This window comes from Mesoplodon mirus (assembly GCF_964341445.2).
Source record: "Mesoplodon mirus genome assembly, chromosome: 7".
Classification (NCBI taxonomy): domain Eukaryota; kingdom Metazoa; phylum Chordata; class Mammalia; order Artiodactyla; family Ziphiidae; genus Mesoplodon; species Mesoplodon mirus.
The window spans coordinates 53,571,194-53,586,157 of NC_138983.1; the positions used below are offsets into that span (position 1 = coordinate 53,571,194).

A 14,964-nucleotide genomic window follows, 5' to 3' on the forward strand; every position below is an offset into this window, starting at 1 on the left:
TGACATGATTTAACTTCATCATCAACCCCTAAATCCCTATGATTAGGCAGCATTTACCCCCATTTTGCATATGTGGAAACAGACTCACAGGGGAAATTCCCTGCCTCAAGGTGACGTGCAGAGCCAGGCTCAGCGAGGAGGAGGCCTGACACAATGACAGGCCCTGCAGGTAGGAGAGGTCATGGAGACAGGCTTCCCTGTGGCCACTGGGGGTTCCGGGAGGGCCGCCCGTTCAGGGATCAGGGCTTCAGGGCTGTCCTGAGAGCCCACAGGGAAGGCCGGGGCAGAAGCAGCCAGAGACAGCACTGGCCTGGGAGCAGTGGCCTGGACGTCATCCCCAAAAGCCCACAGGTCTCTCACACTTCATCGACTTCCCCCAAACCTGCTCCACCCCCAGTGGTGGCTCCATCTCAGATAGGGCTCCCCTACCCACACTTCCCCATGCTCCACCACCCCCTCCTGTGCAGGCTCTGGGAAGCCCTATCAGATGCCCTCCTCAGGTGCCAAGCCTAGCCCTGGGTGGGGAGCTGGGGAGGGGAGAGGCGAGGGGAAAGAGGAAGGGGCCCCTCCCTGCTCGGGCCTCCCTAGCAACTCACCCACCACAGAGCCAAAGATGACATTTCTGGGATGCACATCTGATGATTTAATGCCCCTCCCCATGGGCTATCATTCAGTTACATGCTTCCAGGCCTTTACCCATCTATTCCTTGGGCCTGCAGTGCCCTGCCCTTTCTCTTCTGCTTGGTGAACTTTTCATCCTTCAGCACCCAGCACCGATATATCCTTTGCAGTGAAACCTTCCCCAGCTCCTGGGCAGGGACTGGCTCCCAGCACTGGGTGCAACTCTGGGCAGGGGCTTCTCGGTTTGACCCATCTGCCTCGGTTTGACCCATCTGCCTCGTCAGTCAGAAGAGAGGATCCTCAGGGCAATGACCCCACCTAAGCACATCGACGTCCAGCCTCCCAGCTCTGGCCTGAAGCAGCAACAGCTGGGCCCAGCCTGCCCCACCCTCAGCCTGGGAAAGCAGCCAGGCCTCCCCACCCCCACCCCAGGACTCTGGGGACTGCAGCAAAGGCTAGGCCCAAAGACCCTGGGTGGGAGGCTTTCAATCCTTGCAGCAGAATACAGTAGTTTCTTCAGGAGGCCTCACACTCATAGGGTAGGCTGAGCCCCACACTTAAACACCCTCTCTTCCAGGAAGTCTGCCCAGATTTCTCCCTCCCCAGAATCCTACAAATAACTGCCCTGGGTACTTCTCTCTTCAATGCTGGTGTAGGGAGAGGATTCTGGTTTGAGAGCCAGGGCAACCCAGGTGCAAATTCTGGTTCAGCAGGCCTGAGAGAGAGAGTAGGTCACTTCACCCTCTGTGCCTCACTCTATTCCACCCTGTGGGGTCTGGGGCTGAATCCCACCACAGGAAATGAAGCCTGGCGAGAAGTTGGCACCTGTTAACGATCTGTCCTGCTTCACCTCTGGAACCCAGGTGGGTCTCCTCAGACTCCCAACTCTGAAAGGTGGTGGCAGGATCAGAGCAGCCCAAGACCCATTCTCCCCCAGCTCTCCCTGCCTCCCTGGCCCCCTCACACACACACCCAAGCCCAGCAGCCCAGGAAAAAGGCCCCTATTCAACCTGGGAAGATGGTGAGGAAGGGAATCGACTGTGGCCTTGCCCCCTTTCCCAAGCCGGGGGACGGAGGATGGGGAGGTACCCGGGAGGGGTTGTGTTATTGAATGGGTGGAGGCCTGGGAAGGGACACGAAAGGGGAATTGTGAGGAAGAGGAGGGCAAGAGCCGGTCAAGCCCCGGGAGGTAAACCCCGGCGCGTAAGCACCATGAAACCAGCTGTGGACCCTAGCGTGCAGTGGGAAGACGCCCCTAGCCTCGAGCCGGGGTGGGGGGGCAACGAACCCCCGGGGCCGGGGCGGATCCTGGAGGTCCCCGCCCCCCCGGGCCTCAAAGCCAGCGCTCACCTCCTTCCTCCCCGGCTGCAGGATGTGCAACCCCACACCCACCGATTCGTGCTCACAGGGCACGCACTGGCCCTCGCTGCACCCATAACACACACACACACACACACACACACTCACACACACCTCCGAAAATCACACATGAACACACGCGCGCTCGCACACGCCTCCCTCTGCGCAGAGCCTCCTACCTGCCGCGCCGCCGCGGGTCCAGCGGACTCGGGGATGCCGGGCTCGGCGCTGGCACTGGAGCGGAAGCTGGACCGGCCCTCTCAGTTGCCTCTGGCTCCGGCCGGAGATGAGCTGGAACTGGCCTGGGGCGGGGCCCGAGCTAGGACTCCCGGGCGGCCGGGCCCGCCCAGCGGCCTCCGCCCACTGGGGGACAGAGGCGTGGTTTCCAGCCGGGCGGGAGGGCCCGGATTGCAGCGCATGCGAACTGGCGCCGAGCTGTGAGGTGAACGGGCAGGAAGGTGGGTGCAGAGTTCCCGCTGGAGAGTAGGCGAGGATTTGGGGGCCTGAGCGGCCCAGCCGTCTCGTCTGTGACCGTCTCGGCTTGCTCGGGCCCGCGTTCTCCGGTCCCTCCCTCCCAGCATCTCCGGGAGTTCCCCAGAGCCCAGCTTAGGTCGGCACCGAGGCAGGGGGCTGGGAAAAGAAGGACTCGAAGAGGCGAGCGCCCATCTCTTCCCTATCTCCATGTCTATATCCATCCCCAAGATTCTGGATGGAGGAGCGGGACCCAGACCCCAGGAGTCACAAGGAGGGCCCTTGTCAGATGGGGAAAGCAAGCTCCAGGCCCGTATTGAGTATTTATTTACTCAATATGCTGTGATGGGGCGACAGCAGGAGGGGCATATTTCCCAAATAAGACTGAGAAAGTTTGTGAGTGACCAGCCCTAGCACACACACAGTAGGGGCTCTGGGACGGCAGGGCAGACGTGTTTGTTATGCTCATCCGAGGCCTGTGTCAGCCCACTTCGCAGATGGAGAAGCTCAGACCCACTCATCTCTCCTTCCAGTGTTCCCAGTGTAACTCTAAGTCACTCTGACTAATCAGCCCCCCTTTTGTATTTCAGACTGTTGGAGCCACAAGAGGAGTGTTTCGTGGTGGTTGCAAGAACGTACACTGGACTCACTGCCTGGGCTCATATTAGCTGTGTGACCTTGGACAAGTGACCCAAACTCTCTGTGCCCCAGTCACCTCACCTATAAAATTATTATAGTAGCACCCACTCCATGGTGTTGTTGTGGGCATTAAATGGACTGAGCCATGTAAAACCCCTAGAGTGGGCCCTGACTTGAAGTAAGTGCTCTCGATGTTATTTTAATCTAGCCCAACCCCCTCATTTTCTGAAGACACTGGGTCCCAAGAGCAGAGACATGTACACATGGCTGGTTAGAAGCCCAGCCATCCTAGGATATTAGAACTGGAAGGGCCCACCTCAGAGCCCATCTCTGGCAGCTCCCACCTTCTCTGACAGATGAGGAAAGAGACCTAGAGAGGGACAGTGACCTGTCCAGGGCACCCAGCCTGGTGGAATGGGGGAGGCATTGGCCCTGCTCTTGTTGGGAGTTGAGATGGAGAGGTTTCCAGACAAGCCAGGAAGAGCTTGGTCTCCCAAAAACTTGGGGGAAGGGGCGGGGCTCTGATGATGCTCTGGCCCCAGGTCCCTGCTGGTCAGTTGCTATAAACTAATTCACCGAATGGTGCCATCACGGGGCCTGCTATGCAGGTGCTTTTCCCATGTAATTCTCACAACCACCCTTGGCAGGAGCCCTCATTAGCCCCATTTTACAGATGATAGAACTGAGCCTCAGGAGATAGCCCAGTCACCCAATCAGGAAATGGCAGAACTGGGATCCTCCCTACCCTGTCTGACTCCATTCATGCCCTTCCCCTCTTCCTCCTCCTCTATCCCCCTCCTCCTCTTCTCTCCCCCAGGGAAAGGCCACCTCTGATGGCTTCTTGACTGGCTGTCCAACCTCTGCTGCATCCCCCTGTAACTGGGAGCTCCTTTCCTCACAGGGCAGCCCTTTCTACTTGTCTTGGGAGAGTCTCTGTCACCCAGAGCTGTGACCTAGTTCCCTCTTCCTAGCTCTGCAGGACTCCATAGCCTCCACCCCACCAGAGCCCTGGAGAGAATCTTCTTTGCTACAGGCCAGCAAACTCCTATCTTCACTGCTCCTGTATGTAACAATTTCCCAAGTGAAATCCTTATAATAATAATTTCTTTAAAAAATCCCAACAGATCTAATTGTCTAGCTATTGTTTGAGAACCCTAAAGGAAGCCCCTTGGCATGGGAAATGGCTCAACATGAAGGCTCCTAACGCCTGGTGTCTTGGGGTAAAATATTCATGTAACCATTCAAGTTCCCCCACACCCATCTAGCCAAGGGGACGGGATCGCAGGGAGAGGAGTGGAGTTGGACATACAGAACTTTTCAGGACATGCAGAACTAATGGTATTCTGAGAGTTTAGGAAATGGGAGAGTCACACTGAACTCCAGGGGAGAGCACACACCATGGAAAATAGGGATATGAAGGACAAAATGAACTTTGAGTTGCTCTTAATTCCATGCTACCCTGAAACACTGCTTACATTTTGTTAGTATCCTGGATATTATTAAGAACCAGCCAAAGCCAAGTGGGATTTATTCAGGAATACAAAGTTGGTTTAATAATAGGAAATCCATTAATAGCATTAGTTTGCTAGGGCTGCCATAAGAAAGTACCACAAACCGGGCAGCTTAAACACAAGCTTATTGTCTCACAGATCTGGAGGCTAGAAGTCCAAGATCAATGTGTCATCAGGGTTGGGTCCTTCTAAGGGCTGTGAGGGACAATCTGCTCCGTGCCTTTCTCCTAGCTTCAGGTGGTTTGCTGGCAATCTTTGGCACTCCTTGGCTTGTAGACACAACACCATGATCTATGCCTTCATGTTCACATGTGTTCTCCCTGTGTGTCTGTCTATCTCTGTGTCCAGACTTCCCCTGTTTATAAGGACACCAGTCATATTGGATTAGGGTCCACCTAATGACCTCATTTTAATTTGATCACCTCTGTAAAGACCCTATTTCCAAATTTACATTATGAGGCACTGGAATTTAGACTTCAACATCTTTGGGGGGACACAATTCAACCCATAACAAGTATGCACCATATTAATGAACCTAAGGGGAAAACCATGATTTTTTTCTACAGATGCCAAGAAAGCCTTTAACAAAATTCAACACCGATTCACAATAAAAACATTCAATGAAACAGGAAGTGAGGGATACGTTCTCAACACAATAAAATGTAGTCCTAAAGCCGACATCTTATTTAATCAAGAAACACTGGAAGCACTTCCACTAAGATCAGAAACAAGGCAAGAATAGCCACTATCTACACCACTATTCCACATTGTACTAGAGGTATTAGCCAATGCAATTTAACAAAATAAATCAACTTAAGGCCTAAGATTGAGTAAAGAAAAAAAAAACTATATTTGCAGATGATATAATGTTATACCTGAAAAAAAAAACCTCAGAGAACCAATGATAAAACTAACTCAAATAGTGAAAGAGTTCAGTGAAGTAGCAGGATTCAAAATTAAAATACAAAATTCAACGGCCTTTATATATACAAATAATAAACAAAGGTCATAAGGGTAGAGAAAACCCTTTTCATAATAAAAACAAAAAAAGATTAAGTGCTTAGGAACAAATTTAATGAGAAATGCATAAAACCTACCTGAGGAAAAATTTAAAACATTCTTGAAAGACACCAACTAAGAACAAATGGAAAGATATCCCCTGTTCTTGGATTTTATGACTCAACATTATAAAGATGTTAGTTCTCCCTAAGTTAATTTGTAAGTTCAATACAAACCCAATAAAAAAACCAGCAAGCTCTCTTATGCAGATAGACGAGATGCAAAGTCCATATGGAAAGATAAACATGCAAGAATGGGAATGCTGAAAAAGTAATACTATGAGGAGGAAATAGCTTTAGCAGACATAAAACAATAAAAGCTTCTATAATTAAAAACGGGTGGCAGGCTTCCCTGGTGGCGCAGTGGTTAAGAATCCACCTGCCAATGCAGGGGACACGCGTTCAAGCCCTGGTCCAGGAAGATCCCACATGCCGCGGAGCAACTAAGCCCGTGCGCCACAACTACTGAGCCTGCACTCTAGAGCCTGCACGCCACAAAGCCTGCGCAGCTAGAGCCCGTGCTCTGCAACAAGAGAAGCCCGCGCCGCAACGAAGAGTAGCCCCCGCTTGCTGCAACCAGAGAACGCCCACACGCAGTAACGAAGACCCAATGCAGCCAAAAATAAAATAAACAAATAAACAACCACCTCACTCTCCCCAGAACCCCTTCTGCCCCTCAGATCCCTTCTCCCACAGCCAACTGAACTTTCTAGAATACAAATCCAATCTCTTTTCTATAGCTCCAAACTCTTGAGACCAGAAGTAAAGAAAGAAAAAAACAAAAGACATTTTAAAAACGTCATTTCTGTGTTCTTGGGAGTATGAGAACTAACGTTCCGGAAAGACTGCTCTTCTGCTGGGAAAATAGGTTAATGGGCCTGTTTGTTCCTCCAAGGCCAGGCTGAGTCTAGGCTGGAGGGGAGGAGAGGGTCGTCACCACTACAGAATCATTCTGGAAATGACCGTCCCAGGGTGGAGAGAGGCCAGCTCTAACAACTGTTACGACGTTGAGTCAAGGCTAAGAGATCGGCACTTCCCCACCCCCACCGCGAAACCCGGGCAGCCAGCCCGGGAGGCCCCTTCAAAGCCGGTGGTTCTGCTCTCCCGGCTTCAGGCTCCGGCTCAGAGCCCAGCCTTGACGGGCGGAGTCCTCACTCTGCTTGGGCAGCGACGAGAGGGGCTTCACTCAGGGCCCAGGAAGACAAACACTCGAAGTAGTTATCGTTCAAACCCCAGAGCGTCCGCTCCCCAGGGCTGCATTCCGAGCTGGGGTCGGGCCTGGGGCCCTCACTGTGCGACGCTGGAGCCACTGCGCCTTTCTGGCCCGCTTTCCCTTCCACTGGGGCTGGGGGCAGGAAGGCATCTCTCAGGGCCCTTCAGACTCGGACTTGGTCTCCCCAGAATCATTGCTCTTTTCTTCTGGGTTTGAGGGAGGGGATAGGTATGGCATCGGGGTGGAGGAAACTGAGGTGGGGCCTCACCTTTGAGCTCCACCCTCCCTCCTGCCTCGAAGGGTTACTGCCTCCTGCTCCCAAGTGCTGCTGAGATGGGTGGGGCTGAGGGGGTTTTCCTTTGCTGAAGACACAAATAATGTTATGGCTGTGTGTGCGTGTGTGCACGTGCGTGCGTGAGTGCGTGTGTGTGTGTGTGGCAAACTGCTGTCTGCCTCCTTCTCTCTGGAGCCTAGAGACCTGGCCTCTGGCCTTGTGCAGCTGCAGCCTTCGGCTCTGGGTGTGGTGGACGTCAGGCACGGTGCCTGGGGCAGTGGTCAGGGCCCAGGAATGGTAGGCAGGAGGCCCGGTCATTTACTTACCTGGGCCTCAGTCTCCACATCTGCCCAATGGGGATGATAATAATCCCTGTTCCCTGGATGGGGGGAGGATACAAGGAAGTCAGGGGCTTGGAGGTGCTTTATAACATGATATATCTACGCATTAATTTAGATGTTTAAAAATATATTAACTTTTTTTATTGCATCACTTTTAGATTCGGTCCTAGGTACATTTTTATTTCTATTATAAATGGTACTTTTACAAATGACTTTTCCTGATCGCTTGTAACTACTATATAGAAGTTAAATTGATTTTTTTTTTTTTTTGCGGTACGCCGGCCTCTCACTGTTGTGGCCGCGGCCATGGCTCACGGGCCCAGCCGCTCCACAGCATGTGGGATCTTCCCGGACCGGGGCACGAATCCGCGTCCCCTGCACCGGCAGGAGGACTCTCAACCACTGCGCCACCAGGGAAGCCCTAAATTGATTTTTGTACATTGATTTTGTACTGGAAGACTTGGTACATTTTAAAATTATTTTAATTAATTAACTGTAGGATTTGTGTGTGTGTTTTGGTGGGTTTTCTAAGTAGGCTAATGGTTCTCAATGAGGTGTACTGCCCCCTGGGGGGAGATTTGAAAATTTGTAAGGGAGTTTTTTGTTGTGCCCAAGAATTTACACATCATAATTCATACAATTTTATTTGTCTTTTATTAACCTTTTATATTACAATAAAAGAATTATATTGATTTTTGGAAAATATATGTTTGGACAGATTATATTCTCTAAGAATTTCACTTCAGGATAGGGAGTATAGCATTAATTTTGTGGGGAAATTGGATCTGATAGGGTTGCAAGCCTCTGAAGTTCTGATAATTTTCAAGTCATTATCATTTTATTTTTTTACTTTTTATTTTTTGGCTGCCCTGCATGGCTTGTGGAATCTTAGTTCCTGGACGACCCATGCCCTCGGCAGTGAAAGTGTGGAGTCCTACCTACTGGACCGCCAGGGAATTCCCTCATTATCATTTTAAATCTTTATCTTGCCTTGCTGTGCTCTCAAGCCCTGGTCAATGTTGAACAGTGGTGATGATGGACACGTCTAGTCTTTTCTGACTCTTAAAGGAAATGCTTTCACCTTTTACCAAGATTTTCTTTAAATCACGAACGGATGTTGAATTTTATCAAACATTCCCTCCTCCTGCCACGTCTGAGATATTCATATTTCTCTTGATGTGATGTACCACATTGACAGATATTCCTTTTTTATCCGTGTATTCTGATTCCTTTTCTAATGCTAAGCCCACCTCAAATTTCTGGGATAAATCCATCTAGGTGCTCTGACATCCTTTTTATGTATTGCCACATTGTCTACTAGCGTTTCGTGTAGGATTTTGCATCTGTGTTTGTTAGTGAGACAGCCCTATCATTTTCCTTGCTCGTGGGGTTCTTGTCAGCTAGGCCGACCTGGTGAAGGGAGTTGGGAGCACAGGCTCCTGGGGCCCAGATTTACCCAGACCCAAGGACCAGCCGCCCGCCTCCGCGCGGAAACTGTATGCAGGGCGCGCCCCCTGGCGGCTGCGGGGCGCAAAAGAGCCCGATGAGCCAGGCGAGGGGAAGGGAACCAGGTAACATCAGGGGGTGCCAGAGCTGCGTGGGCCGTCGTGGGCCTTCGCTGGGCCTGGTGACAGTGAGCAGTCCAGCTTCAGAGATGGGTTGACCAGGACCCAGAGTAACAAAGTAGGCCTATAAATGTGGCGTTCTGACTCTTCTGAGCTGTGAGTTTCCTGAATCTTAATCTCTTTACCCATAAAGTGGGGATAATCCACCTGCCTGTCAGGAAAATGGGAGGAAGTTGTCACAGCACAGAATTCAGACTTTTCCAAGGACGCAGAGGTGTCCTCTCCTGACACCTCAGCATTCTTGTTTTTTTGTCTGTTACAAGCACTTGATAAATGGCAAGTGGGAAGAGAATTCAGGGTTAATGATACTCAGCTGTCCAGAATGAGTTCGCATCACGGAGGTCTGTGTGAAGGAATCACATCTGTTAATTTATTAATTTTGTTCATTATTTCATTATTGTTCATTTATTCAATATTTATTGGACACTGTCGTACAAGAAATAATGGCCCCCAAAAGATGTCTAGGCCCTAATCCCTGAAACCTATGCATATGTTAGGTTACATGGGAAAAGGGAATTAAGGTTATAGATAGAATGAAGGTTGCTGATCAGTGGACCTTAAAACAGGAAGATGATCCTGAATTAACCAGGAAGACCCAGTGTGATCAAAGAGTCCTTATAAATGAAAGGGGAGGCAGAAGAGTCAGAGGATATGGGACCAGTGGAAGCAGAGGTCAGAATGATGTGACTGCTGGCTTTGAAGATGAAGGGAGCCCGCAAGCCAAGGAATGTGGGCACACTCTAGAAGCTGGAAAAGGCAGGGGAATAAATTCTGCCCTAGAACCTCCAGAAGGAATGCAGGCCTGTTGACACCTTGACTTTTAGCCCAGCAAGACTCATTCTGGACTTCTGATACATAGGGCTATAATAACTGTATTTGTGTTTTTAAGCCAGAAAGTCTGCGGTAATTTGTTACAGCAGCAATAGGAAACTAATACACTCTCCTGATGGATACAGTTCATGCCACTCGGACAGATGGGCACAAATGAGTGGGCACATACATTCATTTGTTCACCCCTAAAGCATTTAGGAAGTACTTACTGTGAGCCAGACCCTGCTCAGAAGCAAGGCCAGCAAGGGACAAGTGGCCAAGGCTCCTGAGCACCCATGTCTGGGACTGCAGAAAGGGTGTTTGGATGGTGCCTTTTCCTCCTGCTCTTTCCACCTCCCAGAGCCAAGAGTGAGCCTGCAAGATGCCAGGGCCTCCCTCCATGGGGTAACACCCGATGTGATTCAAACATGGTACCTCCCTCTGGGAGCAGCCAGTCTGGTTGGGGGGAAACAGGGATCAGAGAGGACACATTAGGTTACCCGGGATAAGGCAAGGCTGCCCTAACAAAGTGCTGACAAAATCCCAGAGGCTCAAAAAACATAAAGGTTTACTTTGTTCTTCTCAATAGTTTGAGCTGAGTATTCCAGGTCAGTCTATGGGCAGCCCCACTCCCTGGAGTGAACTGGGAAGCCCTCTTGTTTCCCTGCCTTCCTCTAGGCCAGTGGTTCCCACCACAGGTGACTTTGCTCACCAGAGTACATTTGGCAACGTTTAGAGATATATTTGGTTGTCATGACTCGGGGTGTGATTCTGGCATCTACTGGGCAGACGACACGCATACGGCTAAATGCTCTCTCATGCTCAGGAACCGCCCTACCCCAAATGGCAGTAGTGTCAAGGTTGAGAAACCCAGGCCTAGGCCTGGGGTGTTGTCCTCATCTGCAAGGTCACAGGCCCATCCGTGTTCCAATCCGGGGGAAGGGGAAAGTGAGCACAGGTGAGGCCCAGGTTCAGGAGGGGTCCTCATCACAACCACACGCAGCCATGAAAACAGCCTGGCCACATGCCCACGCCTCACTGCAAGGGGGTCTGGGAAGTGTAGTCTAGGTGTGTGCCCAGGAGGAAGCGGATAGCAGAGTTTGGTGGCCAGCCTCCCCTGCAGGCATCCTCACTGATACAACAGACATGGACAGTGGTGGTTGGTGGATGTTTCCAGTAAAGGGATCAGAGCTGTGCGACGATGCAGGGGCAGGAGAAGGCCTGACAAAGCAGGGCGCTGCACATGGGGGTCAGTCTGGATGGAGTCCGCCAGCAAGGAGGACTGGACCTGAGGGCAGGGGAGGCATCTGGTCAGCCTTCTGGTTTCTCATCCAGGCTTTCCTCCTTGAAGCTCAGTCCTTCTTGTCCATCTTATATAGTTGAGACCTTGACAGCACACATATCTGCCTCACTTTTAAGCTGTTTCCTTGATTTTTGTACTTTGCCAACAACTGGCAGCTCCTGGAGGTCAGGACCACAGCCTGACCCTCGGAGTCTGGTCACTGAATCTCCGCCTGCTGTTCGATGTTCACAACAGACCCCAGTCGCCCCTGCACGCTCCCTAATCACTGTCCTTCATGGTTACTGATCAGGTCCCCCCAGCCCCCAAATATAGCCCCTTACATTGACCTTCCACAGGCTTTCTCAACAGTGTCCTCCAGATTCCCCAATCACTGCCTTTCCTAGTTTCCTCATGACTGACCCCCATGGCATCCCCACACTGACCCCTGAACTGAACTCCCAGCTTGGTTCCCCAAGGCCGATTGACCCTGAGGCCCAGACCCCGGCAAGGAGCCTGTCTCTGTTCCCTGGGAGTGAGTGCTGGCAGGGCAGGTGTGCGTGGGCCAGACCCGAACAGGCCATTAGCTGTGGTCAGGTTGAGTGTGGAGGGGACCCGTGGTGTGTTGTCTGCCAGTGACCACACAGCCCTGGATTAGTCACTGCCCTGGCTGGGCCTCGGTTTCCACTTTGCACAGTGGGGGTCTTGGCCTCACAGGGATTGGGGTTGGGGAGTAGTGGGGGAGAACCAGGTGGGAGGGAGGCTGCCAGACACCCTCAGCTCCGACCCTGGGGGGGTTGCTTTCTAGGTCCCAGGTTCAGACTGACTTCTGGGGAGTGGAATACCTCTGATGGCTGGCAGTCCAGCTCCACACATTTGCGGGGGAAATGACGAAGTAACAACTCGCATGTGTCCTGCACCTGCAGGCGACATTTGATCCTGGCTCCTCACCCCTCCCTTGCTCCATTGCCCGCAGTGACTCGAGGTGGGTGTCCTGGAAGGCCCACAAAGGGGGCGATGGAGCTGGGTCCATCCCTCGTGCAGTGGGCTTCATTCCTAGTTGCACATTCCCATTGCCTGAGGAGCTTTAAGAAATACCGAGAAGTCTGGGGGCACCCAAGACAATCAGAACCTTTGGAGATGAGGCCAGGATATAGGAATTTTCCATCCCCTTCACCCAGGTGATTCCAAAGTGCAGCGAGGATTCAAGGGCACCACGCTGGGTAGGACAGAAGGTATCCAGAGCAGGGAAGATGCGCTCAGCCCGAAAAGCATCACGTACGGAGGCTGCTCATCCCCGCCCCCAGCGCAGCTCACCCGGCCTCAGGAGACCCTGTGGCCCCCGCCACAGCTCAGCCCGGGGTCGCGCAGCACCTTCCACGTGAGCAGCATCTCGTAGGGGGCGAAGCGGTGCACAAGCAGCAGCTCGCGGTACATGCAGGGGTCGAAGGAGGGCTGCCGGGCGCCGGGCAGCTGCACGCCGAAAGGCCGGATGCCCTCGTGACCGCTGGGCGCCAAGCCGGAGCGCTCCAGACACATGCCCATGTAGGCGCCGTCGATAGGGAAGAGCGGGGTGTGGCAGGCGGCTTGGCGCAGGGCCTGGATCGTGCGGCCGGACAGGCGGAAGCCGCAGCCGCAAGCCGCAGCCGCTGTAGTACACTGGGTAGGCGGGTCCGGGAAAGAGTTGCGGAGGCACGAAGTACTTGCTCCCGCTGTCGCGGATGGGCACGGAGCCTCTCATGAGCTGCCCGGTGAAGAGGTGGCGGTCGGGCGGCTGCGCCTACAGGAAGCGGAGCACGTTGGCTGTGTGCACTAAGACGTCGTCGCCGCCGCTGAGCAGGAAGCGCGAGTGCAGGCAGCGGGCCTCCAGCCAGTGGATCAGGTGCACGTGCTTGAGCGTGAGGTTGAGGAAGGTGTCCGCGGAGGCCCCCTGCAGCACGCCGCTGTGATCGCGCGCCTCCAGCGCCACCACCGCCGCCAGCCGCTCAGCGCGCTCGGCGTGTCTTCGGGAGCGGCGGTGCCCAGCCGGAAGAGGCGGCGCCCCGACCGCCCGCCGTAGCTGCGCTCCTGCCCCATATGCGGCGGATGAGCTCTTGACGCCCGTAGTTGGCAGGCGACGACTTCACGGCCAGCAGCAGGGAGGTCCCACGGCTGCCCGCACACTTGGCCGGCGCATCCCAGAGCAGCGGGAAGTGGCGGCAGTGGAGGTACTGCAGAAAGTCTTGGATGCACGTGGCCAGCCGCTCGAAGTCGGCCGTGGCGTTCACCGAGGCACTGGCCAAGCACGGAGGCCCTGGGCTGGACGGCGGCGTGGCAACAGGGGCCACATGGGCAATCTGCGGGGAGCCATCCGACATCCTCTCCTGCTGGGACTTGGCTTCAAGGAACCACAGATGCAGGCCCAAGAAACTCAAACCCACTAGAAGGCAGGTCAGGGTCTTGGGTTTCACGGCCCTGCGGCGGGGAAAAGCCATCTGTGGGGGGAACCGAGTCAAAGGTGAACCGGGAGTCGTCTTTGAATCAGCGGAATGACACCCTTCCCCCGTCACGTCTCTCCCAGAACTGAGAACCAGCCCCTTCTCAACTCTGTTGTTAAGAAGATAAAATAAAGGAACGAGAACTGAAACATTTCACGTCTCCCAAGTCTGAAGTGTACTGACCTTCAGATCTGTGTATCTCGTTGCCTCCTGACATCTCCTCTGGATGTCAGATAGGCCGGGTGGACTCAAGTCAAAGTCAAAGCCTCCGTCTTCCCGTGAATCCATATGCTGCTTTTTCCACTTCAGTGAATGGTACCAGCCGGAAGCCCTCTCTACCCCACCCTCAACTTATATAGACTTTCCACATCTTGTTGATACTGCGTCCAAATCTCTCCATGCTTATTCCCTCCTTCCACCCCTGTCGAGCCCTGACCCTCCCTGATCTATTTTCCTCCTTGGGAAGGAAAGGGAAATAGATGCCCATGCCTCCTTGGGAAGGATGAGGTGACAGACCCAGGTTAAAATTCAGTCATTACCACTTATATGTATCGTCTTGAACAAGTCATTTCAGATTTCTAGGGCTGAGTGTTCCCCTCTATACCAAAGGGTTGGTAGCTTCTTACTTTGCAGGGTAGTTGAGAGCATTAAATGAGCATGAACTGGCCAATTAATGGCACCAATTCTTTACCCTCTTTGGCATCCTCTGGCCCCACCTCCTTCTATTTCTACCTGTTGGTGTTGTTTCCCACACATGCCAGGTCAGGCCCTCTCCTCTGTGTATCTAAACCCCCCGGCCTGCCCAGGTGCACCTCAAGCCCCGCCTTCATGAGGACACCTCAGGACAAATCCCAGATCACAACAGCCTTTCCTGTATTTATTCCTTGCTAAATTCAGCCACACCAGGTCCTGCTCTTCTTGAAACACACTGCTCTCTGTTTCAGGGACGCCACTCTCTCCTGGCTATCCTCCTCCCTCTTTAACCATGTCTCTCAGTTTTCTTTGCTCATTTCTTCCTCTCTAACGTCTTTAATGGTTGAGCCGGTGGGGGGGGGTCAGTTCTCCAGGACTCCGACCTAGACACTCTTTTCATCTTTGTGCAAGATGATTTCCTTCGCTTTTAGCACCTCCAAACTCCAGAGCCATATGTCCAACCAAAAGCCTGTTATTTACCATATCCATGTGGTGGTCCACAGCCACCTTGGGTGCAGCCTGAGCTCTCATCTTCCTCACCAGAGTTGTCCCAGAGTTCCACCCTCACTGTGTTGTTCAAGCCCCAAACTGTG

At 52.8% G+C, this 14,964-nt stretch overlaps 2 protein-coding genes across 2 annotated transcripts in view; both read right to left on the reverse strand.

Annotated features, from left to right (window-relative positions):
* The window catches only part of CAPN5 (calpain 5), a 52,873-nt gene extending 50,590 nt beyond the window's left edge, over positions 1-2,283 (reverse strand). Inside the window, exon 1 of the mRNA XM_082626942.1 lies at positions 2,160-2,283. The gene's annotated coding sequence lies outside the window, so the exon portion shown is untranslated. The remainder of the gene's footprint in view (positions 1-2,159) is intronic.
* Positions 2,284-12,524: 10,241 nt separating this feature from the next.
* Positions 12,525-13,675, reverse strand: B3GNT6 (UDP-GlcNAc:betaGal beta-1,3-N-acetylglucosaminyltransferase 6; the record flags this gene model as incomplete). Its single annotated transcript, XM_082628166.1, is given in 5 exon segments — positions 12,525-12,845; positions 12,847-12,981; positions 12,985-13,200; positions 13,203-13,270; positions 13,273-13,675. Coding segments are annotated over 5 exon segments (1,143 nt in total).
* Between the last annotated feature and the right edge of the window lie 1,289 nt (positions 13,676-14,964).